Below are 20,813 nucleotides of genomic sequence, written 5' to 3' on the forward strand. Positions count from 1 at the left end.
AATGTTCCCTTTGTAAGCGGTTACATGTGAGTATAAAGGGTGTGTACTATGGGCGGAGAGCATTTCTCTAAAATGCATCTGTTATTTGATTAGTCTACTATCCTATCGCTTTCTTGGGAACAGGGCTTGCCTTTAGTGTCAAGCGAGCTTTTCCCAGCGCCTTACTGTCCAGCCCGTATGGTGTTGTTTTTGGTCTTGGTTTTCTGGATTAATATTGGTGGCATACATCAGCCTCACATGAAAAAGAAAAATGCATATATATGTTTTATTTATTATCATTTCAAAATATTTGAACACTGTGCTTCCTCATACATAAAAGTGCAAACAATAAAAGCTGTCAATAAAACAGTAAGTTGCAGTCCATCTAGGTGTTTGGTTCTGTTCATGTGGGTCTGAACCGAGACAATAGTTTCCTGTCCAACTACCAGTGTTCATTAGCTCAGCATTGCCAGTGAGGTTGTTTTTTTTCCATCTATGACTGCTTGTTGTAACAGTCACAGTCTGGAACTATGTCATTGCATTTTCTTCTGACTTTGCAACATAACTCCATCCCCAAGTATGTATATGTCTTCAACTGTAAATTGCACCTCATGTATATGATGAAGTGTACTCTAGTCTGTGACAGCTTATGCCATAATTAATTTCTTAGTCTTTAAAGGTCCACAAGATTCATTGCTGGTTTTGCCGACTAACATGGCTGTCCTTTTAGAAACAAAAAGAACATTATAGACCTTTTTTTTTAAAAAAAAGTGAAAACAGCGCAAAATACCTTCCAGAATAATGGTCAGGCATCCTCTTTGTAGTGGTAGGTAGCCCAGTTAATGACACATTTTTGGTATTTTGACCTCTGTCGACCGCTCCTTCAGGGCTTGGGAATGGGCCTTTGTTTTGTGGGCAACATTGATTCTTCTGGGATTCCCCCAGTGCATCTTCTTTAGCCTCGCCTACATTGAAGAATCCCAGGTCATCCTCACTAACTCCCTCGATGGTAAAGCATGTGTGTATGTATTACTGTTTATATTTATTAGTCTCTTTCCTTGCAAAGCAACCCAAAGTGACTTAAAACAATAAACACTAAAACCAATTATAACAACAGACCATAAACCCCCCCCCCCAAACAACCTGAAAACACATCGGTACACAGGTCTTTCAAGACCTGCCACATTAAAAGAGGCCATTGAGCCATGAAGCCCTTCAAATTAAGGGCTAAAAGCCTGGGTAAAAAGGAAGGTTTTTGCCTGGTACCTAAAAGTAGATAATAAAGGTGCGAGGCATACCTCCCTGGGGAGAGCATTCCACAAATAGAGCCCCCACTGAAAAGGCCCCATTTTTATGTCACCACACTCTGCACCTCCCTCAGAGGGGGCGCATGGATAAGGGCCTCAGGTGAGGAATGCAGGGTTCGGGTTGGTTCACATTGGGAGAGGCGGTCCTTGAGCTATTGGGGTACTGACCCTCATAAGACTTTATAGGTCAAAACCAGCACTTTGAATTGAGCCCAGAAACTAATTGGTAGCCAGTGCAGTCGTGCCGGAATAGGTGTTACGACCATCCTGCCCTGGTCAGCAATCTGGCTGCAAAATTCTGCACCAGCTGCAGTTTCCAAACCATCTTCAAAGGCAGCCCCATGTATAACACACTGCAGTAATCCAATCTAAAGGTTTCCAGAGTGTAGATAACTGATGTTAGGCTATCCCTGTCCAGATAGGGGCACAGCTGGGCCACCAGTTGAAGCTGATGAAAGGCACTCTGCACCACCAAGGCCATTTGAGCCTCAAGCAACGGTCATAGATCCAGAAGTAGCCCCAAGCTGCATACCTGCTCCTGCAGAGGGAGTGTAACCCCACCAGAGCAGGCCATGCCCTACCCATCTGATCTAGGGCACCACCTACCAGCAGTGCCTCAGTGTTGTCTGGATTAAGCTTCAGTTTGTTGGCTCTCATCCAGTCTATTACTGAGGCAAGGCATTGATCTAGGACAGTGATTCTCAAATGGTGCGCTGCAAGAGGTAACTAGGTGTGCCGCGAATATTATGAAAGTATATTTTAAAAATTAGAAGAAACCCATTTGTATAGAGATTTATTACATCCATGATCAATATATATATATATATATATATATATATTAATTTTGTACACAAAGTGTGCCAGAAAATTTTATATGTTTTACAGTGCGCCGTGAACCAAAAAAGTTTGAGAACCACTGATCTAGCACATCCACTGCCACACCTGTAGTCGTAAAGGAGTAGTATTGCTGTTCATATTGCTGACAACGAACTTCAAAGCTCTGGATGATTCCACTGAGCGGTTTCATGTAGATGTTAAAAAACGTAGGGTATAAAATTGAACCCTGTGGAACCCCGCACTGAAGGCTCCAAGGGGCTAAACAATAGTCCCCACATACCACCCTCTGAAAAATGATCATCTAAATAGGACTGGAACCACCACAAAGTGGTGCCACCCACCCCCAATCTGGGCAGCCACTTCAGAAAAATACCTTGGCCAATGGTATCGAAAGCCACTGAGAGATCAAGGAGGATTTAAGAGGCACTCACTCGCCCGTCTCTTTTCTGACAAAAGTTATCAAACAGGACGACCACAGCAGTTTCCATGCTGAAACCCCAATTAAAATGGATCTGGAAGATCCATTTCATCCAAGAGAGCCTGCATCTGTGTTGCGCTGCAGCCAACTCAGAAGGGACAGGAAGGGGGGAGGCATGAGTTTCAGGCACCTCCGCAGTCAGAAGAAGCAGAGTTGGGGATTGTTGTGTCTGAGCAGGATCGTGCGAGAGGGGGGCAGCCTGCTCTCCAGCCAGTTCCCACGAGTAACACCCTTTCCGAGGAGCCGAGCGCACCGCCCCCAGTTGATGCAGAGGACTTGTGGGGGGAAGCTTCAGAGTCAGTGCCAGCTCCTCCCTTGCCAAGCAGTTCCCAGGAGGATTCCAGTGTGGCACTGCCCCCTGACCTCGAGCCCGTTGCTCGGGAGCAGGTGTCTTCAGATGAGCTGTTGGATGTGCGTCCCGTCTCCTCGTTCCCGTCGCTGCAAGAAACGGACAGGGCAAAGACAGGAATTACGAAGGAGTCAGAGATTACATTCGAAAGCATTTCTTATATAAGCCTGCTGCTCCCAGTGGGGGGTCGTTGAGTCAACTTCCTTCACTCGCTGCAGAGCATGTCTAGAGTATAGTTAGGGACTCTAGTGAGTTAGCGTAGGGTTTCCTATGAAGCGCAATGCCTTTGATGTATCCATTACTCTAATAAAACGAGATTTACTTGCACACACACTCCAGCCTCATTCTTTCGGCTCTGGACGGGACAGTCTGGCCCACAACCACTCACTCGAGGGCTTTGCCAAAAAAGGGGATATTAGCAATCAGTCGGTAATTATTTAGATTTTCTGAATCTAGGGAGGGTTTCTTAAGGAGTGGTCTTATCACTGCTTCATTTAAGCAGGCAGGGACCACCCCCTTTCTCAAGGAGGCATTAATCATCTCCCTGACCCAGCTGACAGTCCCCTCCTTGCTACTTTTTATCAGCCATGAGGGGCAAGAGCTCAGGGGGTTGCCCGGACTGAGCCGAGCACCTTCTCCATGCCCTCAAGCCCTACTAACTGAAACTCACCCAACACAACTGGACTAGACAGTGTTCTGGACAGCTCTTGAGAGTCATCTGCTATAACATGGAGTCAAAGTCTTGGTGGATGCAAGCAATGTTTTCCTCAAAATACTTTGCAAACAAGTCACAGTGAGCCGCCATCAGTTCAACCACCTCCTTTAGGCCAGAGTGTAAAAGGCCCTGCGTTCCCTGGAAAAGCTCTGCTGGGTGACACCGTGAGGGTGTAATGGAAGCAGCAAGGTATGTCTTTACTGCTTCTGAGTAGGCTCGATAATGAGCACTTACTAGTATTCAGTTGCATTCCTCTGGAGTTTTCCTGCAGACGAATAAGTATGCAGCTGCTTATGCATTGCCCAAAATATTGGAAAAGCATTGTTGGGGGAAGACACATATTTACATAACATTTGCACATGCTAATTTATATGTATATGTCCCAGGCTATGGCCTGAAGGCACATGAGGCCACCACCTTGCTGAAGCTAAGCAGGTCTGGGTCTGGTCAGTGCCTGGATGGGAGACCACCTGGGAACCAGATGGATGCCGCCTTGGGTTCCATGATGAAAGAAAGGCGGGGTATGAATGTAACAAACAAATAAATAATATGTACAGTATAGGTTCACATATTGAGAGCCAGTGTGGTGTAGTGGTTAAGGTGCTGGACTATGACCTGGGAGACCAGGGTTCGAATCCCCACACAGCCATGAAGCTCACTGGGTGACCTTCAGCCAGTCACTGCCTCTCAGCCTCAGAGGAAAGCAATGGGAAACCCCCTCTGAATACCACTTACCATGAAAAGCCTCTTCATAGGGTCGCCATAAGTCGAGATCGACTTGAAGGCAGTCCATTTCCATTTCAATAACACTCAGCACCCTCCACAATAATATTGCTAATAATGTTGAGAGTCAGTGTGGCGTAGTGGTTAGAGTGTTGGACTACGACCTGGGAGACCAGGGTTCGAATCCCCACACAGCCATGAAGCTCACTGGGTGACCTTGGGCCAGTCACTGCCTCTCAGCCTCAGAGGAAAGCAATGGGAAACCCCCTCTGAGTACTGCTTACCATGAAAACCCTATTCATAGGGTCGCCATAAGTCGGATCAACTTGAAGGCAGTCCATTTCCATTTCATAGGTTCATATTTTGAAATGGCTATAATTTCAATAGAATTACAAAGATGTCATTGTCATGGAGAAGGCTGGACCCGGTGACTGTGTGCCAACTCGGTCTGCTCTCCAGGTGCTAGCTGTTGAGAGGGTTGCCCCTTCTGATGGTTCCTTACCTTGTACTTTAGGTAGAGAACGGTGGATGCCTCCAATATGGTGGCTTGTTTCAAGGTGCGACGGTTTGCATTGCTGCGGAGTCTAAGAAGCATGGCTCTAAAGCATCAGTTGACGAGCCTCGCCGTTCAGATGCAGAATTTGCTACTGCTAAAACCAGAGGTCCTTCTGTTTACTTTTAAAGGCAAAAGCTTTCAGGGTGCACAATGATTGGCCCAAAGATTGAGCTGCAAGTTTACATGGGATGATGTTCTGTAGAACGTATGATAATTTCTATAGGACTTCATACTGCTCAAGTTCTTGTTCAGCAATTATAAAATTGCCAACAGCCCTGTGAGGTAGGCCTCTGGACACTCCTCCCATATTAGAGGTGAAAGGAAAGGACTACATTCACATCTCTGGATGCAGATTGAACCTAGGTATCAGCACAGTGAATGGTTGTTCCTCTTCATCTCCCCCCCCCCCCCGAGCAGCTTCCTTGTTTTACTCTGAGAGTGGCTGGGATATTCATCTCTCCATAGCCACCCAGCAACGTGGAATGTTTTCATCCCCTGTAGAGAGATATGAAATGCAAATTTCTGGTCTTGGGCAGAGTATTGGACGTTTCGATGCACCACTTCAAACCTACTCTTTAACATTGCATTTTATACATTTTCTTGGGGGGTTAATAACCAAGGTGTAGTTTTTGGGTAGGTTTTCATAGGCTTAAGTGAAATCATTTTTCTTGTTTTGCAGTCCTTACAAATACTCCAGTCCTTACAGCATAGCAGGGTTTATACAATAACACTTAAAATGCCCCTCCTTGGGAATAATTATGAGTACCCAAAATGCATCCCTTTCAAAACCTTTTTGCATTCTGAGATTTGGAGAGCAGCAGTTGTCGACCTGAATTGTGGCCATGTTGTAACACTGATTATATAAATAGTTTTCTTTAATAGAAGCCATACAAATTAAAGTGGAGACGTCTGTTCACCGTGGCCTCTTTAACATATCTCAAAACAATATTCAAAAGCTGCTAACATCTTAATCATTCATCTTGGCTTAAGCAAAGTTTGGAGTTTAATGCAAAGAGATGGTTTAACATTCTGTTCATACTTTATTCTGCGACTGTTTTGCTTCTTTGACATAAACCTTTAATAGAGCTAAATTAAATATACATATCCTTATGAATAATTATGAGTGCCAACATTTTCATTTATGATATAATGCTTTCCAGGGATTTGGGAATTTATTGACTTAAGGTTTAGTCATTATTCATTTTATAATGTTAAGGGTGGGTGGTAGTTAATATAAATGCCTGACTAATTTTAGTGTAGGGAAGCCTTGCTCATGTGCATGTCCTGTGGGTCCTCAAAATGGACAGCCTGGATATATTTTAAAGTGTGCACAGGCCTGTGTGTGTGTGTACACATATTGGGTGGTATACATTGCTGCCCTACTCAGAGTAGCACCATTTAAGTTAATAGACATTTATTTTATTTTATTTATTTATTTTATTCGATTTATTAGTCGCTCATCTGGCTGGAAACCCAGCCACTCTGAGCGACGTACAAAATAAAGGCATATAAACATCAGACATAAAAGTATATAAACATCAAAAAAGAAGCAATAAAACTAAACAACAAAGTAGAAGCTATCCCCCAACCCACACAGCCCAACCCAAAGATCAGAAAGTCCTCCTAAAGAAGCTCCCTTTTGAAGGCTGGAGGGTGGGGCAAGGCAGGTGGAAGCAGCCTCCCCTGATGGCAACAGAGTCTCTCTCCTCTCATAGTCCTTCTCTTGAGGCAGCTCCCTTTTGAAGGCTGGAGGGTGGGGCAAGGCAGGTGGAAGCAGCCTCCCCTGATGGCAACAGAGTCTCTCTCCCCTCATGATTAACTTAGGTTCATTAATTTCAGTGAGTTTCCTCTAAGTAGGACTTGGTTGAATATGACCCATTGGTTGTAGCAATAAGGTTTGGATGAGTCCGATGTAAGCTCCTTACCTTCAAAGTCCTCCATCACCTCCGGGCATCGCAGCGTCTAAACTCTTCTCCTCCAGCTCCACCGCTCTAGCTTCCCAAAAGTCTCTGTTCTCTTAAAGAAAGCTATCCTGTCTCCGTTACTGCTCCTTATGCCTGCAACAGCCACCTCTCTTTCTTCAAATCCTTCCTTAAAATTTCTCCCTTTTCTGTGAAGCCTTTGGAATAGCGTGTGCGGCACCGTAACTAAGCCTAAGTACATGAAACAGAAAGAAACACAGTGTTTCCCCTGTTTTCCCCCCACCTCCATTTCCATCCCCTATTCAAAATTTGGGATTGTAATGTCAGGGCAGCAGAGACCTCTTGTATTTTGTAAAGCACTGTGCATGTTGAAGGGCCGCTGTTTCAAGACTAGCATGAGACGTTCCCTCTTTTGTACTAACAGATCTTTTTGAGAGGTTTTCAAGGGCAGCTATACAGGTTGAAGACCTCCTACTTCCCAGGCTGGATGAACCACCCACCTCTGTCTTTTCAGGTTGAGCATTGGGTTTTTTGGCCTTTGCTCTGTCAATGAGCCAGCACTTCACTGCATCAGCTGAATGATACCCAGCCCCAGATGACCTCACTACAGTAGGGCCCCACTCATACGGTGGGTTACGTTCCGGATCCCCACTGAAAAGCGGAACTCATTTAATAGAATGGCGCGTGATGTCCAAAAACCGCCGTAAAAGCGGAAGAAGCACTTTATGAGTGGGGCTTTAGTCTAATTGCGTCTAATTGAGACCACTGCATTAGCGAAGCGCCGGAAAGCGGGGCCCTACTGTAAATTGAGTTTAAAAGCACAGAGGGAATAAGATGGAATCCTGCAAGTCCCCAGTAGTGTGCATGTTATGAGGTTCAGCAGCCCTGATAAGAGCAAACCCATCAAAACATTGTGCTCCCAACTCCCAGATCAGAGAAGCTAATCCGGAAAGAGTCAGCAGGCAATAATATCAAAAGCTGCTGAGAGATCCAAGAGAATTAGCAGGGTTGCACTCTCTGTTGTTCTCCCAATGTAAATCATCCATCAGAACAACCAAAGCCATTTCTGTGTCAAAACCAGGCTTGAAACCAGAGGATCCAGATTATCTGTCTCACCCAAGAACTCCTGGAGATCTCAAGCACCTTACCAAAGCAAGGTATATTTGCAACTAGCCAAGAAATATTGCAGTTGTTGGGGTACAAAGAACATTTCTTTGGGTTCAGCTGGGACTGCTCCCTCTCATGAAGAGCCATTTGTTACCTCCTGGACCCAGCTTGGTGAGACAATTCCCTTTTGATACCCATAATTAGATGAGATGAGCAGGGTTTAAGCAAAGATGCGCTTAGCTGTCACTCCTTCAAGTAGTTGCCCCACATCCTCAGACCACAGTTTCCGAAATCTGCCCCATAACCAAGACTAGATGGTGCTCTAGGCCAGCCTTTTCCAACTTGGTGCCCTTTACCAAGGGTTTTGGAGTATAGCTTCCATCAGCCTCAGCCGGCATGTCTAGCGATCAGTAGCTGGCACTGACTTTGGAAAGAGCAATGTTTTCTGTTGGTTTGTCACTTGGACGATTCTAGTTACTTTTTTGTTCTGCCTCAAAGGTCCCCGTCTGGACGGCAGCTTGTGGCTCTTGTCTGAGGGCTATGGTTTGTTCATAAACATATGCTTGTAGCGTTCCATGGGCTGGTTAGGACTGCAACCGCAAGCCCTAACTGGTGGTGTTAGTTGAGTTTACGTACATATTTTCTTCTGTTCGTTTCAAATTGTATGAAGTATTTTGAATTTGTGTGTGCGTGTGTGTTATATACTGTACATATGTTTACCAGAGATGACTGTATGCTCTCATTTGGATTCCTGCATGGAGCAGGGGTTTGGGCTCAATGGCTTTATTAGGCCCCTTCCAACTCTACGTTTCTGCAATTCTATGAAGAAGACCGCATGTCAAAATGCGTTTGGGTTATTTATTGGGGAATGAGCATTTTAAGGGTGTGTTTGTTTGCGTTTGTTCATATGTCATAAATATAATTTAACATTTATGACATAAAGTAGTTTTATATAACACTCGTTTATAGGATTTCATTTTGTGTCATTTGGATATCCAGATCCCAGTTTGTTTGCAGTCATCTTGTTTGGCAGGTTGAATTTTCTTCTGTTTTTGTTTTTTCCCTCCGTTTGGTTGGGACAGCCTTTCCCAACTAGTGGGCCACCAGGTGTTGTTGGACCACAACTCCCATCAGCCTCAGCCAGCATTGCCAATGGTCAGGAAAGATGGGAATTGTGGTCCAACAACATCTGGTGGCCCACTAGTTGGGAAAGGCTGGGTTAGGAGCATAAGAAATTGCTGGGTCCATGTAGCTTGGCATTGTCTACACTGACCGGCAGCGCCTCTCCGGGATTTCAGGCAGAGATGGTCTCCCAGCCCTCCCTGGAGGTGCCTTTGGAGATTGTACTTGGGACCTTCTGCATGCAAGGCAGAGGCTGCACTGCTGAGCTATGGCCTTCCCTGTTTATGAGTCAGAGTCCTACTGTTTCCTGCTTTTTGAGCCACAGACTCCTCCAGTCTCTGCCAGTCTCTGCCACTTGGAGCATCAGTGCCTCTAGCTTCCTACCCCCATGGATGCAAGCCTGCTACCCTTCAGGGTCAAATTCCAGGCGATGAGCCTTGACTTTAAGGCCCCAGATCTGACAACAGACAGCAAGAGCCTTGGTTTGGAGAGCCAGGTGCCTCATCCTCAGCTCTGGCCCAGCCCAGCAGAGGGTGGGAAATCACGGCGTGGTGTGTCTGTTTGGGCAAACCCGAACGTTGGCGTGCTAGTTCGCTGGACAGTCCTTTTGGGGCTTTCCCTCCTTGAGCTGCCACTGAACTTAAAATGTAGAATTGCTCTCAATGTTAAATAACATTTTTTAAAAAATATCTAAAGCGATGTGAATATTTTAACAGTGCTAATAAAGAACAAGAAAGCCCAACCATCCTAGCCTAAAAACCACATATGAGAAAGTGATGTAGTTATAAACTATGCATGCGCTGTGAGGGCACGCGATAAGAAGCCCTCTCTGAGCGAAGTAACACAACGCAGCACACCCTGCCTTTCTTTCCTCAACATAACCCAGTGCTGTTCTTTTATAAACTCTGGTGCTGGATTGACGCGTTGCAAAGTGCCCGGGCTTGCACTTAATGCGTTAAGAGAGGTACAATGGGCTTATTATGCTTTTCCAGCAACTGAGGGTGGTCTGTAAAATTAATGATTGTGGCGGCTGCAAATTAAGCGAGCTCCCTAATATGTACTGTTGTTGATCCTCTGAGATTGGTGTGTTTAACATTCCTCAGCGGGAGACTAAATCTTTGTAGCCATTTCACAAGTGATGCTGGCGCCCACCGGCAAAATGTATGCAGCATTGTTTTATGGGACCTTTTTGGATTCCAGGATTCTGTTGCTGCGGCTGGCAAGCTCATGCCAGGCCCAGCAACTCGGTGAAATGTGCTTGTCTGGCCACGTGTGTGGCAGGTGCGTCATTGGTGACTTCCTAGGGATGCTTCGCACATGTCGGGTTGCCTGGATGTGCTGGCTAAGTAGGGCCCATATGTATTGCTTTTAAATATTTTTATGTTGCTGCACACCACCCTGATATTTTGCAGCAGGGTGGTATATTAATGCTTTTATAAATAAATAACAATTTCATCAGACCCAAAATCAACTGAGCTGCTTTTGTGTTCACCTTGAATGTTCAAACAGTCTAATTCTGTCCAGCCTCCATGCCAGTTGTCCTGTTTCTTCAAACAAAGAAAGGTCTAGATCTGTGAAGTTACAAGCCCCCCCATGATATTTCTATCTTAAGGACTACAGTAGGGCCCCACTTTACGGCATTCCGTCTTCCGGCATTCCGCTGATGCGGCGGCTTTCAATTAGGGGAAATTCCCTGTTTTAAAGCCGATTTTGCGCTTTTGCAGCATTTTGCGGCATTTTTGCGCGGCGTGACCCATTATAGTCAATGGGTTCTGCTTTATGGCAGGGGCCTGGTTCCTAACCCGCCTTATAAGCAGGGCCCTACTGTATCTGATCTCTTATGCCCCACCTCAATCATTGAGATCTTCTAATGGGGCATTTCTAGTGGTTCCTTGCACCCCTGAGGTTCAGTTGGCCTACACTAAACACTGAGGCTTTAATGTGGCAGGCCCTGCTCTGTAGAGGTGGTAGAGATTGTGCAGGGATCCTCCCTGCCTTTTTTTGGGCATATTTTGAAAACTATATTGTTTATACAGGCCTTGGCAATATGCATTTTCTCTTTTTTACCAATCTGTATTTATTAAGGTTTACAGTGATGTTTTATGGATGTCTTGCTGATTTTATTTTTATATGTTGTATTTTTATATGTAACAATGAAACTGAGGTTATCATACTTTGGACACATAACAAAAAGACAAGATTCACTAGAAAAGACAATAATGTCCTCGGAGGAGGGGCAGGATAGAAATTAGATGTGTGTGTGTGTGAGAGAGAGATCCATCATTTTCTCCACCCCATTTTCTCTTGGCAACAATCCTATGAGGTAGGCTATGCTAGAAGAATAGTAACTAGCTTTCCAAGTGAGCAGGGATTTAAATCTGGGTTTCCCTAGAGTTCAGTACTCTAATAAACACTACTCTGTTGAGCAGCTAAGTGGAGTAGAGGAGAATTAATTGTGGTGGGTATATTATGTATCGACTTGGAGAAGCCTGCTATCTCCCCATGTTTGTTCCAAAAGAGGACAAGTTTTCAGCTGTGAAATATAGAACCTTCCAGTGAGACACCCCAAGAGAATTTGATTTGTTGGAAAGGGCATGCTCTTACACCAAGTATGTAAATTGTGTGTGTGTGCATGTGTGTGCACGCCAAGCAATTGCAATAGGCTCTTTATAATTCTGTCCTTGTCTTTGTATTGTTCAGATCCTGTACCAGCTCTGGATCTGGGGCAGCAGCTCCAGCTGAAAGTCCAGCGCATGCACGATATTGAAACTGAGAACCAGAAACTTAGAGAAACGCTTGAGGAGTACAACAAAGAGTTTGCCGAAGTGAAAAATCAAGGTAAACTGGGAAGGGTGAGGAATGCTCTTCCTATTTATGTGTGAACATAAATGTTTGGGGCAGGGATTTAGATAAGGAAATTTAATGGTGTTTAGTGAAGGAAGACAGTCTCTGAAAGCCAGTTCCTGACAGTCTAGTGCTATAGCATGACCAAGAAACAGAACCTAGGATGTAAAAATGTAAATGTACTGCCTTCTAGTCGATTCCAACTTAGGGCGACCCTATGAATAGGGTTTTCATGAGGCTGAGAGGCAGTGACTGGCCCAAGGTCACCCAGTGAGCTTCATGGCTATGTGGGGATTCGAACCCTGGTCTCCCAGGTCGTAGTCCAACACCTTAGGAATGTATAAATGAAGGGCTAAAGTAGCCACAGGCTTTATTTTCAGCCTCTGGGGTCACCAGGATTACCAAGGGCAGGTTAAGATTCTACCCCACCATTGTTTTTTCCACACCCCTGCAAGCCTACCCATTTTGCTTTGGGTTATCTTCTCAACTAGAATCTTCTTGAGAGCCATCAACCTCAAATAGCAGCCCTACCTTGATCAAGTCTCTCTTGTTTACAACTTTGCCTTTAATGATTTCACTGGCCTGTTTTTAACTGCTTGTGGTTGCCTTTTTCAGTGTTTGACTAAGGTCCAGCTCAGTATATTAATTTGGATGTGACTCTGTTCCAGCGATTGCCAGTGCTGGATATCTATTTGCAGGGGATGCTTTGTACTATGCCATTTTCTGTCCAGATTAATATGTGAGCCTACCTAGGTATTTGCAGCTTTCACTGTACTTAGAATTTGTTTATCCCTAGGGCAGAGTGAGGATATTGAAGTAATGCAGGTTAGTTATTTAAGTGGATGGGCAAAATGTTGAAGGTGTCCATTGTACATGGAAACGCAATTATCTCAACCAGCAAGTGTTGCTTTCTCCAAGCACTCCAGGTTTTATATATATGTGTGTGTGTGTGGTTGGCCTTTGCAGCAATCTGTCTCCGGAACTGGGAAAGAGACGTTGTTCGCTCTAACACTGTTTTCCTTTTTACACAAGACCTGTGGTTGTCCTGACAGTTCTGGGCATTACAGCACAAACAAAATTTACTCCAGCATCTGCAAGCTTGAAAGCTGTCACTTGCCAAGGTGGCCAGCAGGGTTCAACCATTTGATCTGCATACCAAATGTCAAGTGTGAATAAGGTGTTTTGTAGCATTTCCGTACTGCAGTTTTTGCTGACAAAGAATGCTCACTGCAACTTAGAACAATAAAAAGCAGGGCCACCCACAATAAGTGTGTGCGCGTGTTTGTATAAAACAGGAATTAAGTAGCATTTAGCTAAAAAAACAAATGGCATACGTCAAACAGCGTTTGTCTGTTAATGGCAGCCTGAACAGAGGAGACTTTACCTAATGGTAAAAAAAATAACGTGAGGAGTGGGGAGGATTATGTTGCCTTTTCAATGGAGCTGTACATCAGAGGTGCCAATACAGAGGAGGCCCTGCAAAAAAAGTCCCAGGTTCAATTCCCAATGGTATCTCCAGGTAGGGCTGGGAGGGACTCCCTGCCTGAAATCCTGGGGAGACCCTGCCAGTCAGTGTAGGCAATACTGAGCTAGATGTACTAATGGTCTGACTCGGTATGAGGCAGCATCCTATGATCCCAATGATAAACCTTTCAAACTTTTAATTCTTTACATTTCTGAGCACTCTTGGGAGGGAGCTCAATTCTGAATTGTCTTGACTCAGACACCCAGGTATCGGGCTGTGGGTGGGGAAGGGACTGTCGTTCAGCAGGTAAGCCCCTGCTTTGCATGGAGAAAGCTGTATCCCCAGAATCTGCAGCTAGGGCTGGGGGAAATTCCTCGCTGAAACCCTGGAGAGCCACTGCAGACAGTACATGGCCTGATTCTGTTTCAGACAACTTCCTGTTATTCATCTTTGCTCAGCGCAGAGCCTAATTTAAGGTGATAAGGTATCTTGCAGGTGCTTCTGCTCTGCAGGCAGGTTAGAGAAACCTTTCCTCGGCTTCCCAGCAGCATCCATTGATCCTTCTCAACCTTAAACATTTAAAGTTCAATTTCGCATTTAGGGAGTAAAGGGTCTCCAAAGGGACTTGTAGCCATTGATTTTGTGTCAGGGTTGAAGAGCTAAAATTTAAGCGGTGCCTCTGCACCTACAAGAAAGGAGAGAGTGCGGTGCTCTGCCACCACGTGGAGTTGTTTACCACTCATTTTCTCTTGCCCATTGGCTTTCTCTCTCATTTCTCCCCTGCCCTCTCACAGAGGTGACAATAAAAGCACTTAAAGAGAAAATCCGGGAATATGAGCAGACCCTGAAGAACCAAGCAGAGAACATCGCTCTTGAGAAGGAACAAAAGTTGCAAAATGACTTTGCTGAGAAAGAAAGGTAAGGTAATGCAGGGGTTCCTAAACTTCATTCAGCTGGTCCATGGCGTGTCTGTCAAAATACAATTTAAAATCATACAGCTCCTAAAACAGCTTATTATAGTTGCTACAACAGGCAGAAAAAATAATTAAGTGGTCTGCCAAGACCGTCAGCCATTTTCAAGGGGGTGGTGGAGAGAGAGAGAGAGAGCGCGAGAGAGAGAGTGCACGAGAGATCTATCTATCTATCTATCTATCTATCTATCTATCTATCTATCTATCTATCTATCTATCTATCTATCTATCTATCTATCTATCTATCTATCATCTATCTATTTTTTATCTATCATCTATCTATCATCTATCATCTATCTATCATCTATCTATCATCTGTCATCTATCTATCATCTGTCATCTATCTATCATCTGTCATCTATCTATCATCTGTCTATCATCTATCTATCATCTATCTATCTATATGGGGGCCACTGAGTTAATGTGTGTGCTAGGGGAAGAGGTACATGCAAACATACTGGTGCAAGCGTACTGTTGGGGGCATTAGTTAATAGTGGAGTGGGAACCTCTCCCCTCATCTTTTTCTTCTTAAAAACAAAAGTCTGCGTCTGATTTTAGCACCTCAAGCATTAAAAAGCATAAGCGTGGGGACCAGGGATGTCCCTAGTTCTCATCTTCACAGACTAACCTTGGGCACACCAGTGATGGGCAGATTACATTAAAAACTACAACAAAACAGTTACAAATACACATAAATCATAAAAACTAAGAAGGCAATGAGGTCTTGGGCAGCATAAAAACAGCCAGGAAAAAATAAAAATTGAGTCTTAAAAGATTGGGGAAGAAGTAGAAGGGTTACTGAGATCATGTATGTGAAGCAGTTAGAACATTTTTACAAGTTTTCCATAAATGTGAAGCATGGATATTATCTATAAAGCCCAGTCTAGCGATTTGTGTTTTTTACACCGCCCTGTGCTCTGCTGCTCCTTCAATCCTAGAGAGCATGCGCAGAAAAACAAGGAAATGTAGCTTCTGTCCACTGTTGGGGAAGCATCATTTTTGGAAAGGAGCAAAATTCTCCTCTGCGTTCATCTTTTCTGTGCTAGAAATATGTAAATCAGTTGTATGTATGTATGTACTTATGGATGTATCTATTTAAAGCAAAAGGTTTCCACAGTGGCTTACAAAACTCAGTAATAAGACGTGCAGAAAGGCACGACACACGAGGAAGGAGAGGGGGGGAAAGCCCGCTCGGATGCCAGTTCTTGCTGTATTTCTTATAACACAGTCATATGCGGCAGCTCTGTCTGCGCAGATTCTGGCTGACTAGGAGAGCCACCTATCCAGAAATCCTCTTCTCCCTCCACCCCATCACACCTGGAGCAGAGCAAGTGACATTGTCCGGGCCAAGAGGACACAGCTGATTTCCACTCTGCCCTTTCCTGAGGCAGCTGACTTGTTGCTTGATGATATGGCATAATTGTCTGTAAAATGATCTCTGGTACCCTACAGTGTGGACAAACAGAACATTGTAATGTCTTTTTTAACGTGTGTAATGCAGTCTCTTATTGCATCCATGCAGCCAGCCTCTTCTAGTCACTCCAGTTAATGGATTTGCTACTGATGTTTCACTTTGCACTCTTGTGAGAGATTGGGAGCATTCCTGAGATTGCTTCACAAATACGAAATCTCACGGCATTTCAATACATTGGATGCCACAGCGCATTTTCAAGATTGAGTTGAAGTGTGAGCACCACACTCCTGTTTATGGACCATAAGCAACAAACACTACTGTCTGTTGGCCCAAGTGACACTGTTTTTTAAAGGATCAGCCTCAGTATTGACTGCTTTTCCCCCCTGAAGAGTGGATTTATTTACAAAGACCATATGACAACGGAACCAATGACCTAGAGAGGCAGTGGGCTCTCCGACACTGGAGGCATTCAAGAGGCAGCTGGACAGCCCTCTGTCGGGAATGCTTTGATTTGGATTCCTGCATTGAGCAGGGGGTTGGACTTGATGGCCTTAAAGGCCCCTTCCAACTCTGCTATTCTATGATACTATGAAATACAGGGGTCTGTTTTGAAAAGGGAAAGGGCAACCTAATTCCAGGCGTGCAATAGTTTTTAAATGTTCCGCCTCTTCGGGGCACTTTTTCCACATTGGTTTGTCTGCCATGGAGGATTCTGGAGGCAAGGGCGGCTAAGCCTTGGCTCACTGATTTTGGCAGAGGCAACAAAAAGGTGTGCGTGTGTTTGTTTGTTTGTTTTAAGAAGGTAGATACAGTGCTGGGGTTCATGGCGAGGTTTAAACCTCTCTGCCCAGCACCTTGATGGTGATGCAAATAGCTCCCTCTCTGGATATCGGATTGATCAGCTGATGAGTGGGGGGAGGTGATAACATCCCCCCCAACTGATCTGCACAGATCAGCTGGGGCTGTGTGTGCATGTAAGAGTATGGGGTCTCCACAATCCCTTTTGGTCACACCCATCACGTTATGGAGCCCTGGGGGGGCACCCCTGTTTTAGCAGAAACACTCAGAGGAACTTGCTTCTAGATGAACCTGGGAAACCGTTGTGTAAAGAATACACAATGGGTTTGATCCAGAAGTTCCTTCTTTGAATGGAAGGACTCCAAGGTGTAAGAGACTGGTGTTTGTGTATATTTTTAATTTTCTCCATCTTATGTTACATGGGGGTGAATATGTTTCTTAAGTTGCCTTTTCTCTTCTTACAGAATGTTGCAAGAAACACAGGTGTCGACGGCATCAAAGCTGGAGGAGGCTGAACACAAAGTGCAAGGGTTACAAACAGGTTTGCCCTTTGATTGATACAAGCAGTAAAGGGGAGGGACTTCAGGCTCGATGAAGCCATTGCTGCCTGTTCTTTTTGGCCCAGAGCAGATCCAACCGTAGCAGTTTCTGAACTCTTGCTATAACATAGCAAGCCTGCCGTGGATGAGCTTGTTCCCACTCACCCCTGTTTCCTGCGTGGATTTCTGATGAGGATGAACTTTGTTTTGCCATAACATCTGCGCTGGCACGATGGGAACCATTATTAACTTTTAAACCAGGCTTAGAGGCTTCTGGCAAACCCCTGTCAAAGGTAAAAATAATGCAGATGTTAATACACCCTCATTGTTTATGCTAGCTCAGGAGGAGGGTTTCCTGTGGCCAAGGAGCAAAGTGCAGCTGCTTCAGACAATCTGCTGGTGGAATGAGCCTTAAGCAGGTTTGAAAGTGGTTTAAGTGTCTAGTGCAGAAAGGCCCTAAGAAGAGTGTGGTGCCAGCGCATTGGCTGCATTTTTGCAGATGCTGGAAGTCTTCCTTTCTTCTGCATCCCCAAGATCATCAGGCTGACCTCTGATCACTTGGGGACCAAAACGTGGATCTGTGATTACTTCATCATATCTCTGGAAACTATGCAACATGAGGAGACAGTTTTCACATCTGCCAGAAATATAGCGTGTGAATACAGCTATTCAACAACATTTGCAGACTTTTTTGTTCTGTGATGATGGGCAGGGAGAATAACTGAACCCTGCAGCTCTAGGCAGGGACCTTTGTGACCACCAGTGGCCTCTCATGGATGGGCTTTTTATACCTGCAGTACAGGTAGCATCCCATATCAATCCATCTGCTGCCTATGACCCAGCTACAGTATGTCTGAATTTCTCAGTGTCTGATGTTCCCAGAGGGAGCTAGAGATCTGGGTGGTAAAGCACTCTGAGTAAGCGGGGGGCACACTCCCTCTGTCTGACCCCAACATGGAATAGACAGTAGCAGTCAGTTGAAGTTGTCTCTCTCGCTTCTGCTGCCGCTGCTGTTTCTCCCTCCCTGTCAGTGGCTTGTTTTTTACTTACCTGCTCATGCTTGCTTGCCTGAGCTTCAGCCTGCCTGGGTTACTTTCCCTTCTGAAGCCAGATGAGGTCGCCAGTTTAAACTGGTGCAAATGGTCGCCTCACAAAAGCAGATCTATAAACGGAATACTGCGCGCTTAGCTAGATTAAGCAGGACAGGATCTGGAAACTTTCACTGTTCCTGAAAGAGTGTTTGTGTGTGTATATATGCATTTTCTAAAGGAAAGAATTTTGAGAAGCTTTTAAGCCTTGTTTTTCTACACTGTGATTTTGTTTGGTCAGGAAGAAAGCTTAATGCAAGATGACTTGTCCAACATAGAACAGTTTATAGTTCAATAGTAATTGAGTAGCCTTTTCCCCCCTTTTCTTTTTACGTTATGTAGCTCTTACCATGTCAGTAATGCCTCGGCGTGTTGCTTTTTTCCTCTCTACCCTTCAGCCTTGGAAAAGACACGGACGGAATTATTTGACATGAAGACAAAATATGATGAGGAAACAACAGCAAAGTAAGATTTCTCAGCCCTCTTTATATATAGACTCTTCAGATATGTGTTCAGTACTCTGCCATCTTCATCTCATTGGGCAGGGGAAAATAGAAATTTAAGACAATTGGGCCTGATTCTGAGGCCCACCACTGTACACATGAAGACTTTGGCCACATAACTTTTCTTGATATAAGTGGCAATGCCACCACAAGGGACATACGTCTTGCAGAAGCACTAAAACCGTACAGCGGGGTCACCAACCTGATGCCCATGGGCATCCCAGACTCTGAGCTTTCATTCCTTTTGAAAAAATTAAGTCTAGCCCTCCTAGAAAGAAAGTTACGAAGCAAAATGTACAGGCACCCTTCCAAAGTAACTTATATGAGAAGTAAACTGGCGTGGCTGCTCCAGGCTGTCATTTTTTTTAGCCATTGAGCGGGTACAGAGGGTACAAGTTGGCAGCCTAGGCTTTGGCTGAGGATTGGCATTGGGGAAAACAGGGCACCTGTGACTTTAACAGCTGTATCCTCCACAATCAGGACCAGCAGGACATAGCTGACGTCCTGTGGTAGATGCGAGGTTGTCCGGGGGGGGGGAGAGAGAAGCAGCAATGGCAGCGCTCTTTCTCATTTTGTGTTATGGCAGTCTTGTTGTATTGTCCCGTGCCGCGCGCCCCTCCTGGCAACCATTTTGTGACTAGTGCCCTCAGAACTCTCTCAACATTTGAAATGTGCCCACTGGTCCAAAAAGATGGTAAACAGCAAAAGTGGATGGCATCCAAGACCGCAGGAGGAAGAAGGAGGGGGACCCCAAGATATCAAAAAAGGAGAGTTACTTGATTAAGAAATCCAAATCGGTTTATTAAAAAGAGGAAGGAAACCACTCTGGACTTGGCCTTCATCAGGGGCTAAAAATTAAAACATATAATGATCTGTTTAGTAACTTGTCCATATCATCTCATATCATACAATGTAATACCATGGCCGAAATGCATTGGGCTTCTTTCCTCTTTTTAATAAACCGATTTCTTAATCAAGTAATTCTCCTTTTTTGGCATCTTGGGGTCCCCCCTCCTTCTTCCTCCAAAAAGGTGGTGGCTTCTGCCATATAGGCATAAAGCTTTATGTATTCCTGGATTAGCATTTGGGGGGCGGGCAGCACAGGTATCTAGGGAAGGGTCTTAACATTACGAGAGCGCCATGGTTGCTGTTACCTGTAACCTCACTCCCCACTGGCATGGAAGTAGCTGAGGTGATCTTGATGTCAGCATACGAAGCTGCTTGTGTCCTAACGCTGAGCGATTGCCTCACCCCATGATTTAATCCACATTCTTGATGGGAAGGATGTGGGATGGAGCCACAGGGAACAGAAACTGCACTGCAACTCCCATGACAGAAAATTGGCCGACGTCATAAGACAGAATGTATACATTCCTGTGCGCCGTGATTTGCTGCCACCCTTTTTCAGTTGTCCTGTTCAGCTCCGCTATTTCAATCTGTAGCTCTGCTAGGTGTTATGAAGAGGGCCCGTTCTCTGCATCCACAAACTAAAAGGGGACATGTTCTTGCCGTGGCTTATATTCACAATGAAGAGCCGGTGGTTATATCAAGGTTGTTATCCTGTCATAACAGCTGGAGACATTATTATTTTTTCCTTGATATTTACTACTCACAATTAACTTCCAAAGTGGCTAACAGCTGTATAATATAAAATATAACAGCACAGGAAGAGTCTGCTGGATCAAGCCAGTGGCCCATGTAGCTCAGCATCCTGTTCTCACAGTGGCCAGCCAAATGCCGGGAATGAAAGAGAACCCCCAGAGCTAAAGTGCCCCTCTTCCAGTTTGCCCCATAAACCCTCTTCCAGCGGCACGATGTTAGAATCATAGAATAGTAGAGTTGGAAGGGTCCTATAAGGTAATCAGGTCCAACCCTCTGCTCAATGCAGGAATCCAAATCAAAGCATTCCCAACAGATGGCTGACCACCTGCCTCTCGAATGCCTCCAGTGTTAGAGAGCCCACTACCTCTCTAGGTAATTGGTTCCATTGTTGTATGGATCTAACAGTGAGGAAGTTTTTCCTGATGTCCAGTTAAAATCTGGCTTCCTGCAACTTGAGCCCATTCTTCCGTGTCCTGCACTCTGGCACGATCGAG

At 44.9% G+C, this 20,813-nt stretch overlaps 1 protein-coding gene across 9 annotated transcripts in view; it reads left to right on the forward strand.

Moving 5' to 3' along the window:
- CUX1 (cut like homeobox 1) overlaps nt 1-20,813 on the forward strand; it is a 378,915-nt gene that overhangs the window by 199,948 nt on the left and 158,154 nt on the right. For all 9 annotated transcript variants that reach the window (XM_061605172.1, XM_061605170.1, XM_061605174.1 and 6 more), the window contains 4 exons: nt 11,796-11,933; nt 14,199-14,322; nt 17,052-17,128; nt 18,613-18,679. In XM_061605172.1, coding sequence (XP_061461156.1) covers nt 11,796-11,933; nt 14,199-14,322; nt 17,052-17,128; nt 18,613-18,679 — 406 coding nt within the window. The remainder of the gene's footprint in view (nt 1-11,795; nt 11,934-14,198; nt 14,323-17,051; nt 17,129-18,612; nt 18,680-20,813) is intronic.

Source organism: Rhineura floridana, chromosome 21 (genome assembly GCF_030035675.1).
Source record: "Rhineura floridana isolate rRhiFlo1 chromosome 21, rRhiFlo1.hap2, whole genome shotgun sequence".
Taxonomy (NCBI): Eukaryota; Metazoa; Chordata; class Lepidosauria; order Squamata; family Rhineuridae; genus Rhineura; species Rhineura floridana.